Source organism: Alnus glutinosa, chromosome 5 (genome assembly GCF_958979055.1).
Source record: "Alnus glutinosa chromosome 5, dhAlnGlut1.1, whole genome shotgun sequence".
In the NCBI taxonomy this organism is placed as follows: domain Eukaryota; kingdom Viridiplantae; phylum Streptophyta; class Magnoliopsida; order Fagales; family Betulaceae; genus Alnus; species Alnus glutinosa.
In genome coordinates this window covers 18,171,591-18,197,595 of record NC_084890.1, presented here as the reverse complement: position 1 = coordinate 18,197,595, position 26,005 = coordinate 18,171,591, and the positions used below count along the sequence as shown (strand labels likewise).

Genomic DNA, 26,005 nt, shown 5'->3' with positions numbered 1-26,005 from the left:
CTAGGTCGTCAATTTAAAGGGACAAATTTTCAGGGCGGACAGTGTTGCACGGGTGGCACTTTATTTGGTAAGTGACTAAGCAAATTATGTGAGCAGGCTGAACCTTTTGGTGGATAGAGGGGTATAGTGTGACTGTGTGGTGAATCCAAGCATAATAAGGTTTATAAGCTCATTCAATATTTAAGACATTAGCTAATTACTTGAGTTTGTTGATGCTTACTGCATGGTGACTAGAATTTTACTGTATTTGTTGCTGGGAATAATATTCATTCCGATCCACCTTAAGCGTTAGCCCCACAGTGGAGCTGTCACTTTGAAAATGAAAAGTGAAAAGTGAAAAGTAAGTAGACCAAAATCTGTCACTATGAAAATCCAGTAAACTACAAGAACTATCTATTTAAATCCTTAATACTTGCCATGACTCGACTCAATTATAATTCCCTTTCGTAAATCAAAAAGCGGAAAGATTTGTCTTCAGGATTGATCTTTGATGACATGTCAGATTCCAACAATATTAATCCATTTTATTCTATGTATTCCACAGCAAATGATTCAACAATCACTTAGTCAAAATCAAGTAACTATTCATACGTTGTTGAATAGTAAGAAGGAATCCCAATCTTTGATTATTTTATCATCATCTAGGCCCTATTTAATAAACCCCTCCCCCCTCCCCTCCCCCTTTCGACCTTGTTCCCCATAATACGGATGCTGCGGTTTCAACATTTCAAAAAGGCCAAGTTTTGAATCTTCCTTTTTACAATACCCATTTTACTCCCTACATACAAAAACATCAGAAAACTCAAATCCTTTCAATCTCTCACATCACTTTATGCAGGTGTGAATTTCCACCTTTACCCCTCACGTGATTCTCCACGCTTGCAATTCACATTTCCATGCACAGTGGCCAGACCCGAATGCCCCTAAAACTTCTGCAGCTAAAAGTGTTCCGGACTGAGCGAATCCCTCCTCCGTCTATGCACCTCTCTCCAAATCTCTCACACCCCTGCAACGGTCTACCTCCAGCAGCATGCCTAGTAGTCCTTCAACTACCCAACGGCAAGAAGATCATTTACGCCTCAACCACTCTGAGATTCTCGGCCAGTCACCGTACGATCCGCTCCAGTCGGTTTTCACAGCGCCGGTCCTTTCAATCTGCTCCCCCGAGAATCCGTGCGAATCAACCCTGGTGTTTGGATTTTCGCAATCCTTCTTTATTTGCCTATAAATCAATCGAAGTTCTTCCACAATGAAGCAACAACCGGCGTCGGTGCATAGTGGGTCGATCGAACTTCGGTCTACACGGGAAGCTAGGTGGTTTGCCTCCGGCGGTGCATGCCTGGCCCGACGATCGTCGACTTCTACAGCCACGGGTCCAACTACCATATCACGTTCCAAGGTGTGCAGCTAATTTATTCTTTTCTCCTCTTCTCTTTCTGGGCTACTTGTTTTTCTGTTAGACGTTCTGCTGGTTTGTAGCACTTTTTGTGATTTTGGATGAGTTTTATTTTTCTCCTTTTGGTTTGGTTATAAAGCTTGACTTCATCAAAAAAAAAAAAACTGTCGAACAGTGGTTGGTCCATATAAATTGCTTGACTCAGTAAATGTAGAACACGAAAATAATGCTACAAGCTAAGATTATGTTTAATATTGAATTTATTGGGGGTGTCTTGGATCGATTAAAGAGTGGGTTTGATTTTTTATGCTTGTTTCTCTTGGATCGTTGCAACTCTGCAGACTTCAGGTAGATATCTAATAAAAGCTGCTGTTACAGATTTCCTATAGCATTTTGTCATTGTTGAATGCAAATGCAGAGAAAAGAAAGAATGATGATAATAAAGAAACACAAATTACAGTTATTTAAGTTAGTTGGGGAAAAGGAAAGTCGTGTATCTTTCCCACGTTTTGAAGAGGGAGCACATGGGAAGGGCAGGATACTGTGATGGGCATGTGAGGAGTGAGTATCAAGCTTATGTCCAGACAGGATTATGGACAGAAAAGATGGTGATGGATGAAGTTTCCTTCTGTATTTGCTTGTCGTTTAGCCCATCCTGTCTCATTTTTTGTGCAGTTTTATATTGGTAGAAAGGTAGTTATGTTTATGTCTACCTTAGTTAGTTATGTTTATATTGGGTGTTTGATTAATGTCTATGGGCAGAGAGCTGTTTATGATGCTGGTCATGGTATTGGACCGAAATTGGATTCAATTATTAAAAATGGATCTTGGTATTGGCCTAGTGCTAGGTCTGATGCTATTGTTGCTATCCAAAGTCGCTTGCCTGAGGTGGAGTTGGGAGGTCTTGATCAAGCCATTTGGGATTCAAAGTCTGGTCAGTTTTCTAGTGCAGAGACTTGGGAAAAACTGAGGATTAGATATCCTGTGGTTGATTGGTATAACATTGTTTGGTTTGCTTATGCTATTCCCAGGCATGCTTTCTTTCTTTGGTTAGCTTTCCATAAAGCTATTACTACCCGAGAGAAGATGTGTGGTTGGGGTCTGTTGGTGATAGCTTATGTCTTTTTTGCAGTGCTTCCATGGAGAGTCAAAGCCACATTTTCTTTGAATGTAGTTTCAGTAAAAGGATTTGAAGGTCTCTTATGAGTGAGTGTTTGGTGAGTAACTATCCATCTAATTGGGATGAGATTGTTGTTTGGAGTGTTGTAGCTTTGAAAGGCAATAATATGGTGAGCTGTGTTCGGAAACTATGCTTGGGGGCTGCTGTTTATCATTTATGGCTTCAAAGGAATGCTATTCTTCATGGTAAAACCCCTAGAATTGAAGAGCAAATCATCTCCAGAATTCGGTGGGAGGTTAGAGCTAGAGTGATGGCCAAATTTCCGGTTCGGATGGTTCACTGCCGCTGATCTGCTTCTCTAGTTTTTTCTTTGTTTAGTGTAGGTCTGGTTGTGTTTGTTGTTCTTTGTTTGTTTTGTTGGTGATGCTCTGTTTTGAGCTTGAGTTTGCTGCTTTGCTGCTTTTCTAGCAATCAGGTGGTTTTGTTGAAACATTGATTCCAGTTTTTACTGGAGTGTAGTTTGAAGTGATTGGTTATAAAGCTTTTAGTTCATAAAAAAAATAAAATAAAATAAAATTGTATTATCTCATCCAAGGAAAGGATTTAGATAATAAAGTTTTCAATTATCTTGCTCGGAGGAATTGTTAATTAGAGAGAATATGTTAGTACAGCAATCTAAAAAAGTAAACTTTCTTTAAGATGTCATTTGTCCTCACCAATTTTGATTAATTAGTGTGCATTGAGTTATAGGAAACACTTTTTTATATTCTGTTTGTTTTCTAGTGTTGTTAATATATTGTTTTATATTCCGTTTGTTTAATAGCTTTGTTCATTCCAGCACCCACGGTACTTCTTACGCCCACGTCCGACAACTAAAAAGGTATGATGCTGTTTAAAATTTAAACGGTTGGTCATCGGTTTTAAACATTGTGATGTGCTTTCCTGTCATCATCACTTTAACATCTATTCCATTGAAAATTGTTATACATGCATATCTCAACATTTTCATAGACGTCATATTTCACTACCCCACGAAAGTCCCCACGGAAGCACCCGGTACCAACCGAGGCCTCCACACAGTCAAGACCTCGCTTTTCTAAATGGACCAAAGAGCATGAACTGGCACTTGTTTACGAACTCTTGGATCTAGCCACAAAAGGTGTGCGGCAGTCGTTCAAGGGCCATTTTGGCACCATCACCGAGAATTTGAATAAACGTACAGAAATTGATGGCGTGCACTACAGTAAGGATCAGGTTAAGAAGAAGATAGAGAAATTGAAGACAAACTGGAAGGAATTCACAGACCTCCTCACCGGACACATTGCGACGGGGGTGGGTTGGAACGAGGTGGACAACACGGTCACGCTAGATGAGCGTCAATGGCAACAACTGAAATCTGTGAGTATCTCACTATCATTTGTTGTTTTAAAATATAAACTTGTCAAACTTTATTCATCCTCTAACACATTCACATTGTGTTGCAGCAATACGACACAAGTAAATATTACAGATTTAGGAACGGCACACCGGCAAACTACTCCCTCATGAACAGCGTCTTTGGAGGGTCAACTGCAACTGGTCATTACAGACATGCTAGCACACGATCCCTACTGGAAAATTCCAACAGCGACGACATCGCATGCGTCAACCTGAACCTTACACCAGCCATAATCGACCTAACTGACCCCCAACAGCCTCCCCCACTGAGTCACAAGAGGAAAGGTAAAAGGGCTGCTTCCCCGACAAACCAATCGCCGCAGAGCAGCAAACTGTCGTCGCAAGGAGAGGCGGTTTTGCATGGCCTCACAAAAGAATTTTACGACATCGCAGATCACATTGAGCGTACAATGATAAAGTCTGAGACGATTGGATCCGTTGGGAATGTAGGTTGTAGCACCGGCGGTAAACGAGAATGGCTCTTTGACGCAGTCAGCATAGTAAACAAATTGGCCCCCAATACTGGATTGAATATCCGTCAACAGCGTAAGGCGTGTGAAGCCATGATGACAAACAACAGAATCGCGAAGGTGTTCTTAGTGATGACAGATGCTTGCCAGAGAGACTGGCTCACGACTTTCCTTTGCAGCGATGACGATTGAGCCTTATTTATATTTCGTTGTTTGCATTTCACTAGACATTTTTAAATTTCAATGTTGTTTATAGTTTGGCTATGTTATGACTAACAAGAACTATGTAGGGATATTTTCAAGTTTATGATATTTATCCAACGTCCTGCTTTCTATTTCGTTATTTTAATTAGTTGTTAGTACCCGCATGTAGGTGATACCTTTTGCTTCGGTTGGTTGACATGGATGAACCTGGTTCATCAAGCTCGAACTTCAAGCTTGTAAATTGGGTAGATATTATAGATGACGAACCCAATTTGGAGAACGACATGGATGATGATGAAGACAATGGGCAAAGGTACATGCAAGAGGTCCTTGAGGAGTTAGAGGCAGCATTTCATAGACCATTCAGGGTGCTTCAAGAATTGAATTATACAATACAACACTTGGATCGAGTTGTGCGTATTCCGCAACGCACGTCTTCCTTGACGGGCCCAATGTGGATCCACTGGGTTTTGAGCAACCCTAACTCGAATACATGCTACGAGTGCTTCCGAATGTACCCCCACACCTTCATGAAACTATGCTGCACCTTAAAACATAATGGCTATCTGAGAAATAGCCGCTATGTTAAAATCACAGAGCAAGTAGCAGCATTTTGCCTAGTAGTTGCACAAGCACAATCACAAAGGACTGTGTCTGATAGGCTGCAACGATCAACTGCTACTATTAGTGCATATGCTAATCGTGTATGCAAGGCACTTTGCAGATTGGGCAAGACGATCATTTCGCCTTGTAGCACCGAGATTCCCCATCCTTACGTTGCCCGTGATGTGTGATTTAACCCGTGGTTTAAGGTACATAAATTTTATTATGTTTGTATTTGTTATTATTCGAATTTTAACCATTATCCAATTTTAGTATTGTCTAGGTGTGCACACATGATGGCGCACATGACGAATCACAACGACGTCCCTTTTCGAGGCAAAAGCTCAACCCCGACGCAAAATGTGATGTGCGTAACGAACTTCGACCTTTGCTTCACGTTCGTCTGCAGTGGGTGGGAAGGCAGCGCCCATGATGCACGAATTTTTACTGAGACAATAAACGATCCAACCATGAACTTCCCAACGCCTGACGAAGGTACTGTTAGTAGCACAATTGTGTTTCTTCGGCTTAATAGTTTACTATTTAGACAATGGTATACTTACAACAAATGGAAAACATGTAATTTGTAGGATATTATTATTTGGTGGATTCAGCTTATGGTTGCTACAAGGGTTTCTTGCCCCCATATTGAAACGAAAGGTACCACTTGGAAAACTTTCACCGTAGCCGACCCCAACCCAGGAATGATAAAGAGTTGTTTAACTACAGACACTCTTCATTGTGCTCGACAGTGGAACGGACGTTCGGGATTTTGAAGAATCGGTTCCCGATTTTGGAAAATATGCCCCCGTACGCGATACCGGACCAACGATTACTTATGGTTGCGTGTTGTACTATACACAACTTCATCCACAAGGACTATGGGGATATTGATCCATTATTCAGACACGCTTTGCAACAACTATACGGTGAAGCTTGGATCGATGTCTCACAGCGGGTTAATATGCCAAGTGAAACGCATGTAACACATGGACTCCAACCAGATCAATCACAGTCGAGTGCACATTACATGGGGGCATATCGGAACACAATGAAGACTAGCATGTGGGATTGGGTCAATAGGGCATAAACGTCAACAATATCAATGTTTTGCTATTTGGTGATGTATATGTTTGGTTGTAATTTTATAACATGTAATTTGGTTGAAAAGTGTTTTGATGATTTAGATATCCGATATGTCGGGTTGTAATGGATTAGAGATGGATATGGTATTTGGCTAATGATATTTGACTTAGGAGTTGAATATGTTAAGAAATGAAGCTTTGTTTATGCTATGTACATTTTTCACAGTATTGAATACACAAAACCTGTTTTCATCAATACATGTTCGGAATGCTCTATTTTTAATACCACCATGACAACAAGATGTACATAGCATTCAAAATACGTAGAAGCTCAATTAGGTGCATACGTAGACATAACATTCAAAATGAAAACGTATAGGTGAACTGTTTCCATAGTTGTCATTTTTACATTAACTTAGTGTTTCTAGTTTCACTGTAACCACTAACATAAAACAGTAAAACCAAAATGACTACTAAGAATGCAGCCTTCAACATCTTCAAATTATTTTGACACAACCCAAGCTCCTGCCGTAGTTTGTCATAATGTTTCTTGCATTTTTTTTTTTTCCAATCAATGCATCAACTTTGTCATTTTGACCCAACTCTACGTCCCGTCGTAATTTGTCGTATTGTTCTTTACATTTCTCCCCAATGTATGCACTAATTCTATCATTATCAGCAGTCTTTTTCTCCTCCATTTCTCTTAGATATTTCGCTAAACCCTTCTCGTACGGTGACATTTCCCTATCAGCCCATACAAAAAAAATTACAATCACCGGCTTTCTGCATGGAAATAGTAAAAATGTCAAGAACTACTAACATCAAAAAATAACACATAGGTAATAGCTAAAATTACCTTATAGTTAATATATTCGTACCACTTTCTATCGGGATTGGTCGAGGTCCAAGAGTATCTTACTTGTGCAGGAACTCCACATTTACATAACGGAGGACAACTTGATATGTCGCTAGTCGTAGACATATTTACGTGTGCCTACATTAGCAAGCATATGTGATGTCAAGTGAGTTTTGCCCAACTTCATTGAATATATTTATCACATAAATATCAACACCACAGAACTGACCTCCATAGCAACAACCAACAGTCATCAAAATTACAGCACACTCTACACAAAATAGACTCACGTTCAACACCAACAAATCAAAGACTACCAAATCAAAAATTGAAAATAAAAACACAACAAATCCGTAGTAGCAATATCCTACCTCAAGCTACTTAGCAAAGCCCAACAATGAAGGCCGGAAATGAAGCTTCGCATATCTCTTTCCTCACGCCTAACCAGTCCTCCATAACCGTAACTTCACAGAAAATTAACAAGGTATACTATCACTAATTCGGCCATAAGTAGTAATGATTAGTGCCGTGCTATTAAGAGATCTAATGGTAGTATTTTAGGGGTTATAAGTGAAATTTTTAAAAGTGATGAAATATCAGGGGTTATAAGTAAAAATTTTCAAAAAAATTAACTAATAAAGAAATAAGACTGAACATTGGGCTTACTAGCATAAACTTTGTAAGACAAATTTGTAAAACATTTCAGATTGCCCGGTCCATTTTGCACATCATTACAGCACTAGCAACAAAGGGGTGAAATAGTAGAAACATCAAAACTATGCAATTGTTTACCTCAAAAAGAGGAACGAAAATTATTTGATGTAACATCCAATGGGCACCCATATATACACTTGAGAACATCCACAAATGTTTCCAGGCTCCACTAAATTGATATAAAGTCCAGGCATGATTCACTGGAGAACATTTAAGCAATAACAAATCGGCTAGTAAGCAGAAATAGGTTTTAGGTCAAGAGTTTCAAGATTAAACACACGCACTGGCACATGATTTTCATCTCAACCAAGCACTAACTCCAACTATAAACTCAATAAAATCAAAGAACATAACACAAGACAGAAAAGCAAAATCTTGACAATATTCAATATTTCTTGAATATTATTAAAATCTACGCCTCAATAGGCCTAATTTGATAAATTAGCTTTCAATGAGCAGTTTCCAAACCGTGTTTTCCATCCTATACTCAATTTGTCAATTTTCTCAGCAACCAAACAAAAAGCTTAACCAATAACCGGTAAGACTCAAAGTTACCTAAAGCTCCCGCTGAGGAGGCCTCAGAAATACGAAGATTGTTCTACTCGAGCAGCCCGGCGGTAAACGAGGATGAGTACGGCGTTACCTCCGGGAGCTCTACTCCTCGGTGAGTCTCTCTATATCTGCTTCAGTCTATCTTCTCCGTCTCATCATCGATCTCGATCACTCAGTTTGTAAAAGAAAAGGAAGAGGGAGATGGGTTTCGGTTGAAAGGAAGAAGACAGCGGAGAGGTGTGGGCAATAGGCGCTGATAGTTAAGGTGTTTGCGAGTTCTAGTGAAGAGGAAGCCGTGTATTACAAAAATTGGGTAGGTAATGGGAGCTTTATGGGTTTTGGTTATGGAAGGGAAGGGGTTTTCTCGGTAAAGGGGAGAGTATGCGGGGGTGATGGCAGCTACAGGGCGATAGGCGAGCAGGATTTGAGTTTTCTGATGTTTTTGTATGTAGGGGGTAAAATGGGTATTGTAAAAAGGAAGATTCAAAACTTGGCCTTTTTGAAATGTTGAAACCGCAGCATCCGTATTATGGGGAACAGAGCTGATGAGTGTCAAATATTGCATATGTGGACCCCTTAATTTGCATTTACTAAACCTTTAGTTTTGTTATTTTCTAATGTTTTTGGTTAGTTTTGGTATTTTAGTATTTTGCAGGTCATTGAGAGAAAACAATAGCTTTAAGGTGAAAGAAAGCACACTTTGAGAAGACCTAGAGGATGTGGGTATGTTCAACCAAATCAAGGAGAGGACTAAATCGGAATTTCTCTAATTGGAGTCAAAATCGGATTAGAATTCAGATTTTGCACATGTCATAGTATTGTGGCCATAACTTTCAGCTAAAATATCCGATTAAGGTGAATCAAGTGGCGTTAGAAAGCTAACTCAATTTTATACAAATCATTGTGAAATATGATTTTCCTAATTCGGACGTCTGCTATACCAAAAGTATCCCACAATAAAAGACTGCAAATCTGGACGGATTTGGAGTCCTTTTCCTTCTTGGATTGTGTTTTGAGTTTCCTACTCAAACTAGAAGACTAACCTCCGATTTTTCTAGAAATTCTAGGGCTTCTAGGATTTGTTTTCTCCCTATAAATAGACCTCCAAGCCTCAAGATAAAAAGGGGAAGAAGCTAGAGACCAAATATATTCTTTTCTTTTTAGTTTAGGATTTATTTTTCATAGCCATGTGTAGCTAATTTTTCAACTAAGGTTGAGGATGAAGCCTCACTTATGATTAGCAACAATATTCTCATGTGATGTAATATTTTCCAATTTTAAATAGTTTGATTTTCAATTGTTTTACTTTAATTCAATTTTGTGGAATGATTCTTGGATATCTTTTGTAATTCAAGGATACATTTGATGATTTAGGATAGTTCCATAGAATTGATTGTGCTTGGTTTTCTTTGTTTAAAAAAATTGGATATCCCTTGTGATTTATTCTACGGATACAATTGATGTTTTGATTTAAATTGGATATCTTGCTGTAATTTACGGATACACTTGATGATTTAATTTAAATTGGATTTCTTTTGTGATTTGGGTAAAGAATAGATACATGGGATGGCTTTGATAAATTATTTGAAGCAAAAGTAAAACATACTTAAGATTTTATTGTGAGAACTTTGGAAAATATTATTGATCATGAGAATATGTTGCTATGAGTTTGTGAGTGCGGATTCCGATACCTTAGTGCCTTTTTTTATTTGATTACATTCACTCTAGTTAATTTTGTTTATGCTTTTGATTTTTATTCACAAAAACAATCTCTTAATTTTTGGAACTAGGTTAGGATTAAATTAATTTGGATTTAAATTTTGTTTGCAAAAACGCAATTCCCTGTGGGATCGACCTCGCACTTGCAATCCATTAACTGCAAACGATTCGTGCACTTGCGAGTACAATTAAAATTCACATCAAGAGCCGAAAGGGGGAGGGGAGGGAGGAGGGGTTTATTAAACAGGGCCCTAATTGATTTCAATAAGTCTATTCTTTTTATAAAATAAAAAATAAAATAAAAATACAATTTAGCCCCTCAAACTACCACCCTTTCTCCAGATAGCCCTTCAAACTATCGAGGCTTGCACTCTGGCCCCCCAAACTACCAAAACCTTTGAAAAAGACATTTTTTGACGAAATATCCCTATAATACCCCTGTCACATGTCATTTTTCAATTAAAAAATTCAAAAAAAAATTCAATTTTTTTTTTTTAAAAATTAAAAACTAAGAAAAACTAAAATTTTCTATTTTATTTTTTTATTTTCAAAAAAGAAAATTGCAATCGATTGGAAGACGTACTGCTTCTTTCTAGCATCGTCATTGGGCATGATGCATGCCTGCAACTCGGCGAACTCGTCACAGCCTCTCCGAATGTGGACATGACTAATTTCCTTTCCTTCGATGTCTATGATATTAATCTTTCGAAGGTTATGAACGATTTCAATCTGAATTTTGTTTTGTTATAAATGACGAGCAAGTCTATCATCGTTATGGAAGACCTCGATCAGTTTCTGACAGAGAAATCAATGACCGTGAGGTTGTTTGTTGATGTTCATATCCATTTTTCTCTCTGTTATTTTTTGGCATTCAAAACATTGGTCAATAGCTACCTGGGGCTCAAGAATCACAAGCTTTTTTCTCAAGTGGAGGATATTTTTCAGAGCGAGACAAGCTTGAGCTCGACCGAGATCAACAAGCTGATGATTGCGAATCAGAACTCGCCGAGCCGAGTTATAAAATCAGTCATTACGGCGTTGCAAACAGACAGTGACCAGGGGGTGTCGGGAAGATCAGGTCGCGATTGGGAAATAATGCCACACCAAACACCCATCTTTTTTTAAATAAAAAAAGAAAAAAAAATTTAAAAATAAAAATAAGAAATAAAATTTTAGTTTACTTTTTTTTTTGAATTTTTTTTTTAAAATTTTTTGTTTTTTTGATTATTTTTTGAATTGAAAAGTGACAGAGTATTATGGGGATATTTTGCCAAAATGGACTTTTTTCAATGGTTTTAGTAGTTTAGGTGGCCATAGTCCAAGCCTTAATAGTTCGAGGGACTATCCAAAGAATGATTAGTAGTTTGAAGGGTTAAATTGTTTTTTTTTTTGGATAAGTTTTTCAAATGAGTCCATTCAATGACGCAAAATTTTACAATGTAATTTTAAAAAAATGGATGAAAAGAGATACTCTAATTCCAATTAGGAATTCCTTGGGACCTTTAGGATTAGAAAGAGCCCCTCAAATTTCGAATTGTTATTCATTTTAATATTAATAAATATTCGACACTGTAGAAGAGCATTGAGCTCCCCATTAGCATAAAAGTATAACATAGAGAGCCTGAAAAGCAAAGGCTATTTAAAAACTATTATCCACTTTTTTTTTTTTATTATTATTATTATTTTTCCTAAGTAAAACTATTGTTCAAATCCAATAACAACGAGATGGATCATCTCCATTTTAAATGAAAAGGAGAAAAAGCGGTTAGTATTAAAAAAGAGGCAAAATTGTCTCAACATTAAAATTCCTCATATTTGCCTAACCGACTCTTCTCCATTTCAAATGAAATGGAAAGGATTTGGAAATTGTAATTACTAGCAATTGCATTGGTTGCCAAGATGCAACATCAATAAATGTTGTTTTGTTTCTATCGGGCAGATTCAGGATTTTGCAGCCTTGCAAGCAAGTAGTTATAAAAGTAATACCAATAGGGCAGTATAACAATAATAATTAATAATATTAATTACTATAAAATCAATAACATGAGATTTTAATTTGATGTTGACCACATCAGCTTACTCCAATCCTTTTTCCTTTCCTATCGAATAAAGGTAATGCACCTGGACAAGTGATTCAAGAGAAAAACAGCAAATATAAATAGCATTCACTGGACGATTTGGTTTGAGCAGCCAAATGCCAATGAAATAAATTCATGAGCCAAAGATAAGAGATCAGCTTCATACATTACAAGGTTAAAACAAATTAAAGAGGACATTGAACAGGAAATCCACTTGTTGTTTCTCACACAATAATACAACTAATTTTCATCTAAATTACCAAAGGACTTGCCCCATAGGTGATAGATATCCAACTTTATCAAAAGCTTCTGTCTTAACACTCATTAACATGAATTCATATCCAACATTGTTAATAGAAATCAAATTGATTGTAAGCCTAATTGTTCAATGCAAATGTGCGCTTTCCACTTCAAGGAAAAGTCATAATCTTCTTGCGGTCTAAAATCATTCATCCTTAAAAGATTATAGTAGTTCTCCAAGAGATGTCATTCAATAGCATACATGTTATACATCTTTTTGGATATTATTTAGAACGAGTACATAATCCTTCACCATTTCTGAATGAATGAATGAATTACCCAAAAACAGCTGATAATTGACATTAAGAATGATGATCTTATCAATGCTAAAGGTAATATATATAGTTTTCGAAACCAGCTCCCAAAACACAAAACATGAACATAAGAATTTCAAAATTGGCCATGAACTATATTATTTCCACCTTTGCCAAGACTTACCATGCTTTATTTTGAAGTCAAAATCTATCCCTCCTTACACTCATGCTGTGTGGAGGCAGGTGACATTCTAACTGCCCAAGATTCGATCTGACATTGAGCCAAGGTAATGCATCCAGATATTTCCATGATCTGACTGTGGGGTAGCCTCACTGCCAAATTCGGAGCAAACACTGTTGGGTCCATCATAATGGATAACCATACTCTTGTTGATCATTTCCAAAGATGTTGCATGCGTGAGCAACCAAGAACTAGAAAGCTTGAGATATCGATTGTAGAGTGCTAAGACAATGGCATGATTTTTTTTGCTGATCCTAAAAACACACAAGGTATACAACAATAAAAGGACAAAGAAACTCCACTTTTTGTTGAGAAAGCAGAGAAATATTAGGAAACATAATTTTGCGAAATGGACTAATAGACGACTCTAAAAACACAGCTGTTTTGGGAAAATCTTCTCAAGACTCATTCCTCCTTTTTGATAACTTTTTTGGCATGGTACATACATTTCGGGACAAACAAAATTGGCCCAAGAGACACCCATTATGGGATAAAGGGAGTAGAGTTTTTTTTGAGTAAATGTCTCAATAGATGACATAGGTACTTTACTTGCTATCGTCTGCAAGATGACCATCAGGATTTTGTCTATCACAAGATTGTTCCCAACCTAATTTCCTAATTTGAATTCTCACTAGTGGAACATTCCCACTAGTCCACTAAATCAGGACCCACGTCCCTAGTTTTTGACTACTTAGGGATTGCCAAACTGCCAACAGGACCATGAATTTCACAAGGTTTCTCTGGTGCCTTGGCAACTATAGGAAATCTAAACACAACATAGAATAAGGTTAAATACAGCAAGACCCCTTTTACTTTGGGTAAAAAATGAATAGTTAATCATTGTTTCAATAGAAGCAATTAAAGGTTAATACTTCTTAAGTAGGCAAATCAGACTCTAGGTGTAACGACCCGCTTTTTAATATAAAGCGAAGTGAAAATTTCGGTTTTCACGATCGTTACGACATCAATTACAATGTCATCAGAGTATAATTTAACAGCGGAATATATTTTTCTTTTACAATAAAACATCAGATATACATTTACATAATAATAATCGTGCCACATGCGGCACGAATATCATTGTTTATGAAAGCTAGTCTCTTCCTTAATCAGTCTGGTAGCTCCTATCTTCGTTCCTGCAAAACTCGCATGTGATTGTGGTGTTAACCACAATCTCATGCTGTGGTCGAGTGAGTCAACGTTCCTCAACCACAGTGACACACTGATTTATAAGACCGCATACAATGCATTCAAATGATGACGTATATATATATTCACACAAATATAATCGTTTTCACTTATAATATGCCTATCCTTTATATTAACTATTCATGCTAACAATTTTATAAACATAACTAACAAAAAACATGTTATACATAAAAATGCCAAACATCAAACAACATACGATCAAATAAAGCAGAAATCACTAGTCATTAAGGATTAAAACCACACGTATCATCCTCAGTGAGTAAGAAATACTCACAGTCCTTTTTGCACAGTCTCTCAGTTCGTCATCTGCAATAATTATAAATATATACATATAAAGTGTTAACATCATCTACTACAATTCCTAATTCTATTTATATAACCTCATTCCATAAAATTATCATTTTTAGTTCTTACACTACTGTATAGCCGAAACACACAAGAAATTCACAATAATTACATACTCATAAATCTATCATTAATCAATATAAGATGCTCCAGAATTCATCAATTAAAAATGCTACTTGAAATACTTGTCATAATAGAACTTATGATATTATAATATTTTAACTTGAAGGTCGTAATAACCAAAGTATATTACAAAATATATCAACATACTATATATATAAATTACTTACAATAGTCAATTATATATATGTATATAGCCATCATTAAAATATACACACCTAATATTTTAATAACACTAATTATTACATGCCATCATTAAAATATACACACCTAATATTTTAATAACACTAACTATTATATGATATTTTTATTAGAGTAGTAGCTTAGACGTGGGGGACACATGCTGCCCAAGACAAGGAGAAAGCATCAACACATGGGCTATATTGAAACCATGCAAACCTGCATGTATATTTCAGAACACAAGACATTAGAAGTGTAGCACTAAATTTTTAGAAACTAATTTAATATTATCCCATTGTTTGACTTCAATATTTCCTAGCATGCAACAATTCCTGTGCTAAGCGTCTACACTGAAGAAAACCAATCCCTCTTCATTTGCTATTTTCGTGATAATAAAAGAACAATCAACCCAGGGCTAAAGCTGAGAAAACGCAGTTCAATCGCACACAGGGAGCCGAAGAAAAACATGAGATAGGAGCGAGACAAATACCGGATGATGCTTTGGACTGGCCGGCATCGCGCTTCTGTTTGCCGTCGGCCTGCTCGGATCCCTCACGGCCGGCCTGTCACTGACCCACCGGAAATCGGGTTTCCGATGGTAGTGGGTGCAGATTCACCATGGATTGGACCTCACGGTCCTACGGGTTTTGTTTGGTCTAACTCTTGATTTTTCAATCTTTGACTCACCCTTAGCCTTCTAGCTTAACTCTCCCTTACAGCCCACTCAAACTCTTTTCCATCTCATCCTCCCACTCTCTCTGACAGCTTCTCTCCCTCTCTCTGTTGGTCTTAAAAGAAGAAGAAAGGAGGAATAAAGAAAGAGGGAGAAGTGTGCCATTATACGATCGTGCTGAAGAAATTATATTAAAACCAAAGTGGAGGCAGGTTGTGCTTTATTAATAAGAGTGGGTTGAGTTGGCCTGATATAAAATCGGCTAATGGTGGGGAATTTAGAATAAGCACAGTGGAGAAAGCAAAGTAAAGGGAAGCGGCTGATTATATTAACACTGTAATGTTGGGGCTGAAATGGTGGGAACCGGAGAACACTGTGTTAGTTTATAATAAAGATCAGTGGGATGCGACGCAAGGGATGACGCAGAGAGAATGTAGTGATAATTTCTATAATTAACAGCTACTAGAGTATTTTACACGTGGTCTTTTTAATACAATCTGTCTTATTATTAACCGGGTTGTTTCATAGATAATTTTATTAAGAACATTATTACAGAGATAATATCATTACACAGAATAATTTTATAACAAATTATATTTTGCACAATAATAAACATTTACTGAAACAATAACAACGTTAATTAATCTAGTGATTAATTATCTTTAACCTTATTATTTAAAAATGTGTTTTTTTAAAAATCTGGGGTGTTACACTAGGGACTGATGAGCGACCAAAAGAACGGACAGAATTTGTCAACACCACCAAACCCCTAAGCTCAGCCTCACTCAATCTCCACTCTCACCACTACAACTTCACCAAACTATGAACTCACTTTTCGCCAAGCACAACCCGCAATCTACAAACCCACATCAAACCACTGCCACCATCACAAACGACCTAAACACCACCAAGCACAATTCTTTTCAGCTGTTGGTCATGAAAATAGATTATCATCCTACAAAATTAAATAATTATAACAAAAAAAAAAAAAACGTTATATAAGATGCCAATGACTCTTATGGCAGCAGTGATCACTCCAGCAAGGGTGTGGTGACTAAATACCAAAACAATTTTCTTTCTCTTCCTTTTTTATTTCTGGATTTTTTTTCTTTAATTGATTTGGATGTAAATTCAGGATATATACACAACAAAAATGTCAAATGACCATGAAATAGACTTCTGGCTAAAGCCCATCCAATCTCTTACCTTGCAGTGGTTCCAACAGCCCGCTAACCTACTTTGAAAAGGTTAAGGGCTTAATTTCTTAATTTGAAGAAAACAACAACAAAGTATTTCCAATTTAGACCCAAAGTATGAAAGGTTAATATAAGAAAACAAAATTAAGTGTTTGAAATGAAAAGGGGAGATCTCAAACCTTTCACTCAAATTGAGAACTTTACTCCACCATAGAAAAGCCTCAACAAAATCTCCTTCCAATTTCCTTGAATCAATCAAAAGCACACTCAAATCAGGCGTACAAGCATTTTTCATTTATGGTGGCTCAGAAACCCAAGGCTTTGAAGCTGATCTCTGAATAGCATCCAACACATCAAAATTAAAAAGCATATCTAATTTTTTAGAGCAGTCCTCAGCAGCTCCAATAGCATAATTTCTCAAGTCGGTTCCAAGTAGTTCTTCAACTCTTCCCTGCAAAACAAGTAAAATATGTTGATCAATCTGCCTATGTGGTTTCCTCCCCACTACCCTCTTCTCCCAATTATATCAAGTATGGTGCCTAAACCAAGGAAAAGATAAAGCCCACAAATGTCAATTGGGGGTAATGTTTTGGACCATGCAGTCAGCATACCACTGAGAAAGCATAAAATTTAGTGCCAATGGCTGAACTGTTTCAGTACATCAAACCTCAAATTTCAAACAAGATTTCATGTTTATGACATACCTCAAGGGACAAAAGAATATTATGAACTTGATACAACATGATATATAGGTAATCAAATATATTCCTAATAGGACTAGAACCTAGCTCTGACACTGTATTAGGGCATTCAAATAAAAAACTTAACCATCATGTGGAGAGGTCCAACTAAATTCTAAACCCCATATCAAGTTCCATAGCATAACCAAATGTGAGACTTCTCTGACAGTGCAAATCACAATGGATCAGTTGTAGTTCAATTTTTTGTTCCTCTGCATTTTTGCACATTTTGCACCAGAACACCCCAACAGAGCAATTACCGCTGCTTAGCTTTTTATGGAAGCATCTTTATATTACACGGTATGCCAACTCCCTTTTCGTTTGAAATACACCCCTCCCTTTTCCAAATATTTTTACATATTCATATTTTTTTTAAAAAAAAAATATATAAAAGTATGCTTTTTTGGAGGAATGCTCCTTCCATCAATAATTAAACAAAGGTGATTAAGGCATGCTCAGAGAAACTTATTTAAGGTTATTCACTATTGACAACCCAAAAAAGGAGGTCCAATTGTTAGACTAGGCTGTGTGGAAGTATAGACCTCCTTCCATTCTGTACATGAACGCCAACAATAGTCTTCAAATCTCAATTGCAATGATATTTAGCATATCTATAATGGACCATTGAACTAATTTGTCAGCTGTTCAATTTTAAGTTCTTGTTTTGTACTCCAATGTTACAGCCAACCCATCATCTTGTTGGAAGAGGTGGATTTTTCAAAGAAATAGTGGAAAGATGAGAGTTCGAAGATTCTGAAGACTTTAAGGATTTTGAAAATTATTCGGAGATCTATAAAAAATAAATAAATAATATTAAAAGAAAAAAAAATTATTCTAAGCATTTTAAATGTTTGCTAATATATTATAAACGATTTTTAATTTTTAATTTTTTTTAAAAAAAAATATCTTGTGGGAATTTGCTATAATATTTGAAAATTATTCTGGACAATAATGGATTTTTAAATTAAAAATAATATTTTAATTTCAATTATCAATATTATTTTTAAATTTAGAATAATATTCATCATCTAGAAGCGCAATGACAAGATACGTAAATCACATAGACACATATGTAATTATTTTCTTTCATATATTTCTTCCAAAACTTTTGACTTCATTTGTCAAAGCTTCAAAAGCTCAAACTATAAGATACTAGAAATATTAAAGGAAAAAAGAAAACGACTACAGGTACAAGTAATAAATTGAGTTGCTAGAGAGAAAACCAACCTTCATAATTATGTTTGGTGAGAGATAAATGAACTTGCCTAATGATTGGTGCACACATGGTATGATAAAAGGTGCTATTTCTGCAAAGCTGGATCCAGCCAACTCTCTTCCAGAAATGACAGTTCTAACTATTTCTTTCACTTCCTCTTGCCTATATTGTTAGTAAAAATATCAATGGACAATAACTAAGAAATGGATTTAGCAACATAACTTCTTTAAGAAGCAATAACTTACCCATGAATTTCAAGATTTGAATGTGGAAATATTACTTTTAATTTGAAAAAGGAAACTTTGTCTTCATTTCCATTAGGGATAAAGAAATGAAAGAAAACCTGATGCGGATATCTGGGAAATGAAAGAGCAAGGGGAATCAATTAGTAGGTGACGAACTACAAAACTGAAATTGGGGAAACATAACATTTGTGGAAAAGAATTCTGTGTAAATTAGCAGGTCTAGATGGCATGGTCCACCTAGATCGCAATAAGAGCAATAATAACAAATTCTGGATTAGGTGGGGCTCCTTTAATGCTGCAATTAATCAGTAACTTTAAAGCAGGTTGGGAAGATGAATGTGGATTGAGATGCTCTCCTTTTTGTTTGTGTATATTATTGTTATTGTTATTGTTATGAAATAAGACACTATTTTTTTGTTATGTTTATTTGTGTTTTGTTATTTTAGGAGTCTTGTGTGGGTTATCAAATAAACCTATGTTAGCTATATGGGTTGTAAACGCACGTTGAAGGATCAATTTAGAATCAGAATATTTTCAACTCAGTTTCCTTGTGAGGTGTGTGATGCGAGCCAGTTTTATCAGTTTTTTGTTCGACCCATTTTACTTAAAAAAATCACATCTTTTAATTTTGACATCGGATTAAGACAAACTTAGTGGCGTTGGAAAGCTTATTCAAAGGGCTACAATTTTGTGGAATATTTTGTAATTCCAACATTTATTAGGCAAAAGTTGTTGCTTTGTATTATTTGTACTGCAAAGTGTTTATATTTCTTTTTTTTCTTTTTTAAATTATTGTCTTTTAGGGTTTCGAATTGAGGCTCAATATAAGCCTATTAAGATTGTTTTAGCCTCTACCTTATATATTTTTATTAGTTTATCAATATAAAACACTCAATTAGTGATTTTTTTATCCTTTTTACCTCGATTCCTTGATAGAATCTTGGTTTGAGAAGAGTAGTGATTTTATTGTTGTTTGCTATTGTGAATCTACTACGCCACCCTGCATCAGTTGGTATCAGAGCCCAACAACTTTCTTGCCTTGGCACGCGTGATGGAGGAAATAAAAATGCAAGTTTTGGTGTTGTGTATGAGCGCAAAGAAACACATGATGAACAACTGAAAGTTCGTTCGCAGCATGTGGAGGAGCAATTTTTTGCGCGATCTAGGCGACTGATAGAGCAAATCAGAGCCTTATCTGACCAACTTGATGCCATGGATGTTGCTAACGGTCGTCGCTGTCAACCAACTCCACGTTTTGTGGATGAGGATGATGTGGTTACCTTTAGTGAGGCACGATCTCAACAGAGGAAGGTACAGTTTGACACATGGAGTCCGCGGTGGGCCACCTTGACCATTACTCGTGAGCATCAAATTCATCTACCAAATCCATCTTATGTGGAGGAGGAAGATGAATTTGTTGATGAAGAGTTTCAAGAAGACGAGTTCGTTGATGAGGAGTTCAAACATGAGGATGTTCATGATGATGTTTTGAACATGAAGATGTTGAAGATCCTTCACAAGGATTCATGGATTGGGACTGTCCACCAACCTAAGATATCGATATTAATGATGAAGATCTTATGGGAGGCTCTTTGTCATATGATCAAAAGAAAGAATCTGTAGTAGATTGGGTCTCTTCACTAATTTACGACATTTATCCTGAGAAAGATGAACCATTGAAAAAGGTAAATCTCTCAGATAATATTGAAAATTTTGTTGATGAGAGTTCTATACATCATATGCTCGATGAAAGGCCTAAAAGTGAAGTCTTTGATTTGGATATTAACGAAGTTGATTTTCTTGGGGTAGAAATATTTTATCAAAGTCTCTTAATGTTAATGCTTTTAATGATTTTTATGCGGAGAAGAATTTTATCTTTAAAAGTGAACAGATCGTTGATCCCTTTTGGGAGATATTAATGGCGCATGAATGGGAGAAGATGTGTGACAATCATGTGAAGCTAGAGAATCTAGTGTGAAAATTTTCAAGTTGATTATCGCAGTCTTATGGTAATTAGTGAAGAATAATTTCTTGTGGAATGTTACATTGTTTTGCTTTTGAAGAGAAATGGATGGAATGGATTGATTGGGAATCCGAAAGATAGGGGCAGGCATCATTTGAATTCGATGACGAATTCTCTCAAACTCGATGAGAATGATGTGGGCCAGTTTTATCAGTTTTTTGTTAAACTTGTTTTACTTAAAAAATCATATTTTCTAATTTTGCCATCGGATTAAGACAAACTTAGTGGTGTTGGAAAGCTTATTTAGAGGGTTACAATTTTGTGTTTCACGAACATTTCGTAATTCCAACGTTTACTAGGCAAAAGTTGTCGTTTTGTATTATTTGTACTGCGAAGTGTTTATATTTCATTTTTTTTTTGGACAACTTTTTTTTTTTTTTTTTTTTTTTTATAGGTAAGAGATCAATTTTATAGAAAAAGCGTGAGACGCCCCTTAGTACACTGGCAGTATACAGGGAAAACACCTATCTAGAAATAGAAAAGCGAGTGAGAAAGTCAGAAAAAGAAATATACAAAGGATGGACATAAGCCGAAGTCCAACAATACAAAGAGTGATAGAGGAAAGAGAGGATCTCATCCGAGGATCTTTCCAAGTCTTCAAAACTCCTATTGTTTCTTTCCCACCATAAGCACCAAAAGATACAAATAGGCGTCGTTTTCTAAACAGCAGCACTCCTTGATCTACCAGATGACCACCAACATGCAAGCAAGTCGATAACCCGTCTAAGCATAACCCAAGACATCTCGAAACGGCTAAAGAGAGAATTCCACAAGACAGAAACCACGTCACAATGGAGGAGAAGATGATCCACAGTTTCCTCGATCTTCTTACACATGCAGCATTGGTTGATCACGATGACATGTCGTTTCCTAAGGTTGTCCTGGGTGAGTATCTTACCGAATGCCTCAATCCACACAAAGAAAGCAGCCCCAGGAGGAGCTTGAGTACGCCAAACACTTTTACATGGGAAGCGACTGCTACCAACGCTAGTTAAGGAGTAAAAGAAGGTCTTGACTTTGAAAACTCCTTTTTTGGAGGGGACCCACCACAAACTGTCTTCATTGTCTCGATTCACTTTGACTGAGTGAAGCAATTGAAAGAAAGAAGCAAAGGCATCCACCTCCTAGCCATGAGCCTCCCTGATGAAGCTCACATTCCACTGTAGTGAGTCACCCAACAGCTCCAGATTATCCGCCACAACGGCGTCCTTAAGACGAGCAATGCCAAATAAAGCTGGAAAAGCTTCTTTAAGGGTTGTGTCTCCACACCACAAATCATGCCAAAAACTGATCTTGAAGCCATCCCCCACGACAAATCTAGTGAAACGAGAGAACGAAATCCAGCCTTTCCTGATGTTTTTCCATACCCCCACCCCAAAGGCACCTGTTGGCTCGAGAGAGCACCAACCGCCCCTAAAGCTGCCATATTTAGAGTCCACCACGACTCTCCACCAAGCATCTCGCTCAGACCCATAACGCCATAGCCATTTGCCTACGAGGGCTCGATTGAAAGTCCTCAAGTTTCTGATACCCAATCCTCCCTCAGAGATCGGAGAGCAAACCTTGTCCCATCTGACCAAGTGATATTTGAATTCTTCACCTATCCCTCCCCAACGAAAGTCTCTTTGAAGCTTCTCAAAACGGTTGGCCACACAAGTAGGAATGGAAAAGAGAGACAAGAAATACGTGGGGAGGTTGGAGAGTGTACTCTTGATGAAGGTAACCCTGGCACCCTTGGACAAATACATCATTTACTAACTAGCCAAACGACGCTCCATATTAACCACGATATCATCCCAAGTAGATGTAGCCTTGTGGCGTGCCCCAAGCGGCATGCTAACATACTTCAAAATGATGGAGATCAAGGCACCGCTTCGAAGGATCTCATTCAAGTACCAATTGGGCCGGTTACGAGAGCACGAGCAAAGAAGTTCAAGGATGTGTTCAACGGACTCATCCAAGAGTTATGGGCTCAAGCAAATTCGTGGAGGCCCATTGAGCATGATCCACGTGGGCAACAAAGAATTGTCACCTTGATTCAAGTTCTAGAAGGATTCGGTCAAGGCTAAGAATTGGCAAGAAAACAATTGCAGGAAATCTAAAACAAATTGATGCGGAATAAATTGATGGTGGACTGACATGGAAATATGTTGGACCACAAAGATAATTGATGGTGAACCGGCATGGAAATATGAAGAGTACCATATTTAGAACGATTTCATGCCTTATTCAAGTTAGATGTTTAAGTATATTTTGATTTGATATTTCTAAGTTTTCCATAATGGGTTTGTTGCCCAAATAATTGCTTGGACCGCAAGAGATTGCATAGGGATAAAGAGCTTGCTAGTCTTTTGTAAAGCCTATTTAAGCATGTGGTTGTAAAGAAAAAGACAGACATTGATTATTCATAAAACTTTTGAGGTTTATTCTCTTTGGTTCTTTGAAGAACTACTCGAACTTATTGGGATTTCCCGTGGCGTTCATCTCGACTTATCAAACGAAGTTTCCACCACCGTTTGTGGCGTCTTCCTTATACCGAGGTTCTTGTTTGTCCTAAACAACAGATCGAGGTCTTCCATTCGAATCTGTTCATAGAACGATCTTGGGTTCCCTTTCGTTGTTGGGTCACGTTATTCTTGACGGGGTTTACATCATTTGGTATCAGAGCACGGTTTCTAGTTCAGGTTTGCCTATCCCTTCACATCACTATTTCGAAATTTTATTTCGTTATTCTTAAAAGCTAGTTGCTGATCATCAAAAAAAAAAAAAAAAAAAAAAATCGTGTGTCAAAATTCAGATTTGTGATTTTCGCGAATCTTTGCTTTAATTTTTCAGATCTGAAATTTTCAGATTTGAATTCCATTCTTAATTGATTACGCGAATCTTTGCTTTAATTTTTCAGATTTGAAATTTTCAGATTTGAATTCCATTCTTAATTGATTACGCGAATCTTTGCTTTAATTTTCAAATCAATAATTTCAAGATTTGGATTTTCTTTCCATATCTGCAACTTCCATCTTTGAATTACATGTCGTTATCAATTGTCCTTTTGTCTATTTCCATGTCCTTTTTGAAATCTGATCAATAATTTCAAGATTTGGATTTTTCTTTCCATATCTACAATTTCCAAATTTGATTTACACGTCGCTTTCAATTGTCCTTTGTATAGTTCCATGTCCTTGTTGAAATCTGATCAATCGTTTTTGGCAATTACAATTATTATTGCTGCTTGTGACTAGAAAAAAAAAAAAAAATCACTATTCTGTGCTTCCAAAATTCCAAACTGTCATATTCCTTCTATTTCTAATCTGAAAATTTCCATATTCCTTGTGTTCAAATCTGAAATTCCTTGAGTAGTTCTGGGTGAATTGTTGCTGGAAATTTTGAGTTGTTTGTTTAGTTTCAAAAGAACTAAGAGAGAATTATCGAGTGGAAAAAGGCAAGAGTGATGAGAACATCAGAGGGTAAAAGCCATATTATTTTGAGTGAAACACGAGTGGAGAGTAATCCACCTTCTTGAGTGTAAACACGTAAGGGAGTGATTCGTGAGGTTCTTTTTTCTTTCTAACCTTTGTTTTGCAGCAATCATGTCTCACGATAGTGGTAAGAGTATTGCCGAAGATGATGCAAAATTGGCTGATCCGAAAATGTTTATGGAGGCCATGATGAGTGAGATGAGGCGTGTGATGAAGATGGAGATGGAGCAGGTTCACGAACGGATAGATCAGATGGAGAATAGACGTGAGGAGCAACCACAAAACGGTCGTAATTTTCGTAGAAGGGAAATAGTTCCACCGACGGAGGAGGATGAAGAGTGTTATGGGTCTGGTTTTGATGAAAAAGAAGATCGGGGATTCCATTGTTAACAATAGGAGACCTGGAGGAAGATTTAGAGAAGCTAGGAATCGTGAAGATAACAACTTGGGTGGTATTAAGATGAAGATTCCGTCCTTTCAAGGTAGATCTGATCCTGAGGCATATCTTGAGTGGGAGAAGAAGATGGAGTTCATGTTTGATTGCCACAACTACTCCGAGACAAAGAAGGTAAAATTAGCTGTGATTGAATTTTTTGAATATGCTATTACTTGGTGGGATCAACTTGTGATAAACAGGAGGCGGAATAGAGAATGCCCAATAGACACATGGGAGGAGATGAAAGTAGTGATGAGAAAGCAGTTCGTTCCAAGTTATACTACCGAGAGTTGTACAAAAGGCTACAAGGTCTTAGACAAGGGAGTCGAAGCGTAGAGGACTACTACAAGGAGATGGAGATTGCTATGATCCGTGCTAATGTAGAGGAGGATCGGGAGGCTACAATGGCTAGATTTTTACTTGGCTTAAACCGGGAGATCCATGATAAGGTAGAGATGCAGCATTATGTGGAATTGGAAGATATGGTGCATATGGCTATCAAAGTGGAACAACAACTCAAGAGAGGGAGTGGGACACGTGCAGGCCATAACTCTAGTTCTACCTCTTGGACAAGTCACAAACGCCCAAACCCAAGCCGTTGGACAAGTCACAAACGCCCAAACCCTAGCCCAAGTCCGCGACCACCAGCCACGTTCCTCAAGGTAAAACCGAAGCCTTAACCTCTAGGAATCGTGATATTAAATGTTTTAGATGTCAAGGCAGGGGCCACATAGCAAGTCAATGTCCAAACAAGCAAGCCATGGTGTTGCAAGCCAATGGAGAAATTGTGACCGATAATGAAGATTCTGACACCGACAACATGCCGCCATTGGAGGATGTTTCCGATGAGGAGTATTTAGCCCCTGACGCATTGACATTGGTGGCGAGGAGAGCATTGAGCTTGCAAGCAAAAGAAGTTGATGAAGTACAGTGGGAGAACATCTTTCACACTAGGTGCTACGTTAAAGACAAGGTATGTAGTGTGATTATTGATGGTGGTAGTTGTACTAATGTTGCAAGCACAATTATGGTGGAGAAATTGGGATTACCCATGATAAAGCATCCTAGACCGTACAAGTTGCAATGGCTAAATGATAGTGGTGAGATAAGGGCGAAC

The 26,005-nt window shown here is 37.2% G+C and overlaps 1 protein-coding gene across 1 annotated transcript; it reads left to right on the top strand.

Moving 5' to 3' along the window:
- Positions 1-5,535: 5,535 nt before the first annotated feature.
- LOC133869034 (uncharacterized) lies at positions 5,536-6,320 on the top strand. The gene is made up of 2 exons (XM_062306012.1): positions 5,536-5,725; positions 5,983-6,320. Exons 1-2 carry the CDS (start codon positions 5,536-5,538, stop codon positions 6,318-6,320), a joined length of 528 nt encoding a protein of 175 aa, XP_062161996.1.
- The last annotated feature ends 19,685 nt before the right edge of the window (positions 6,321-26,005 follow it).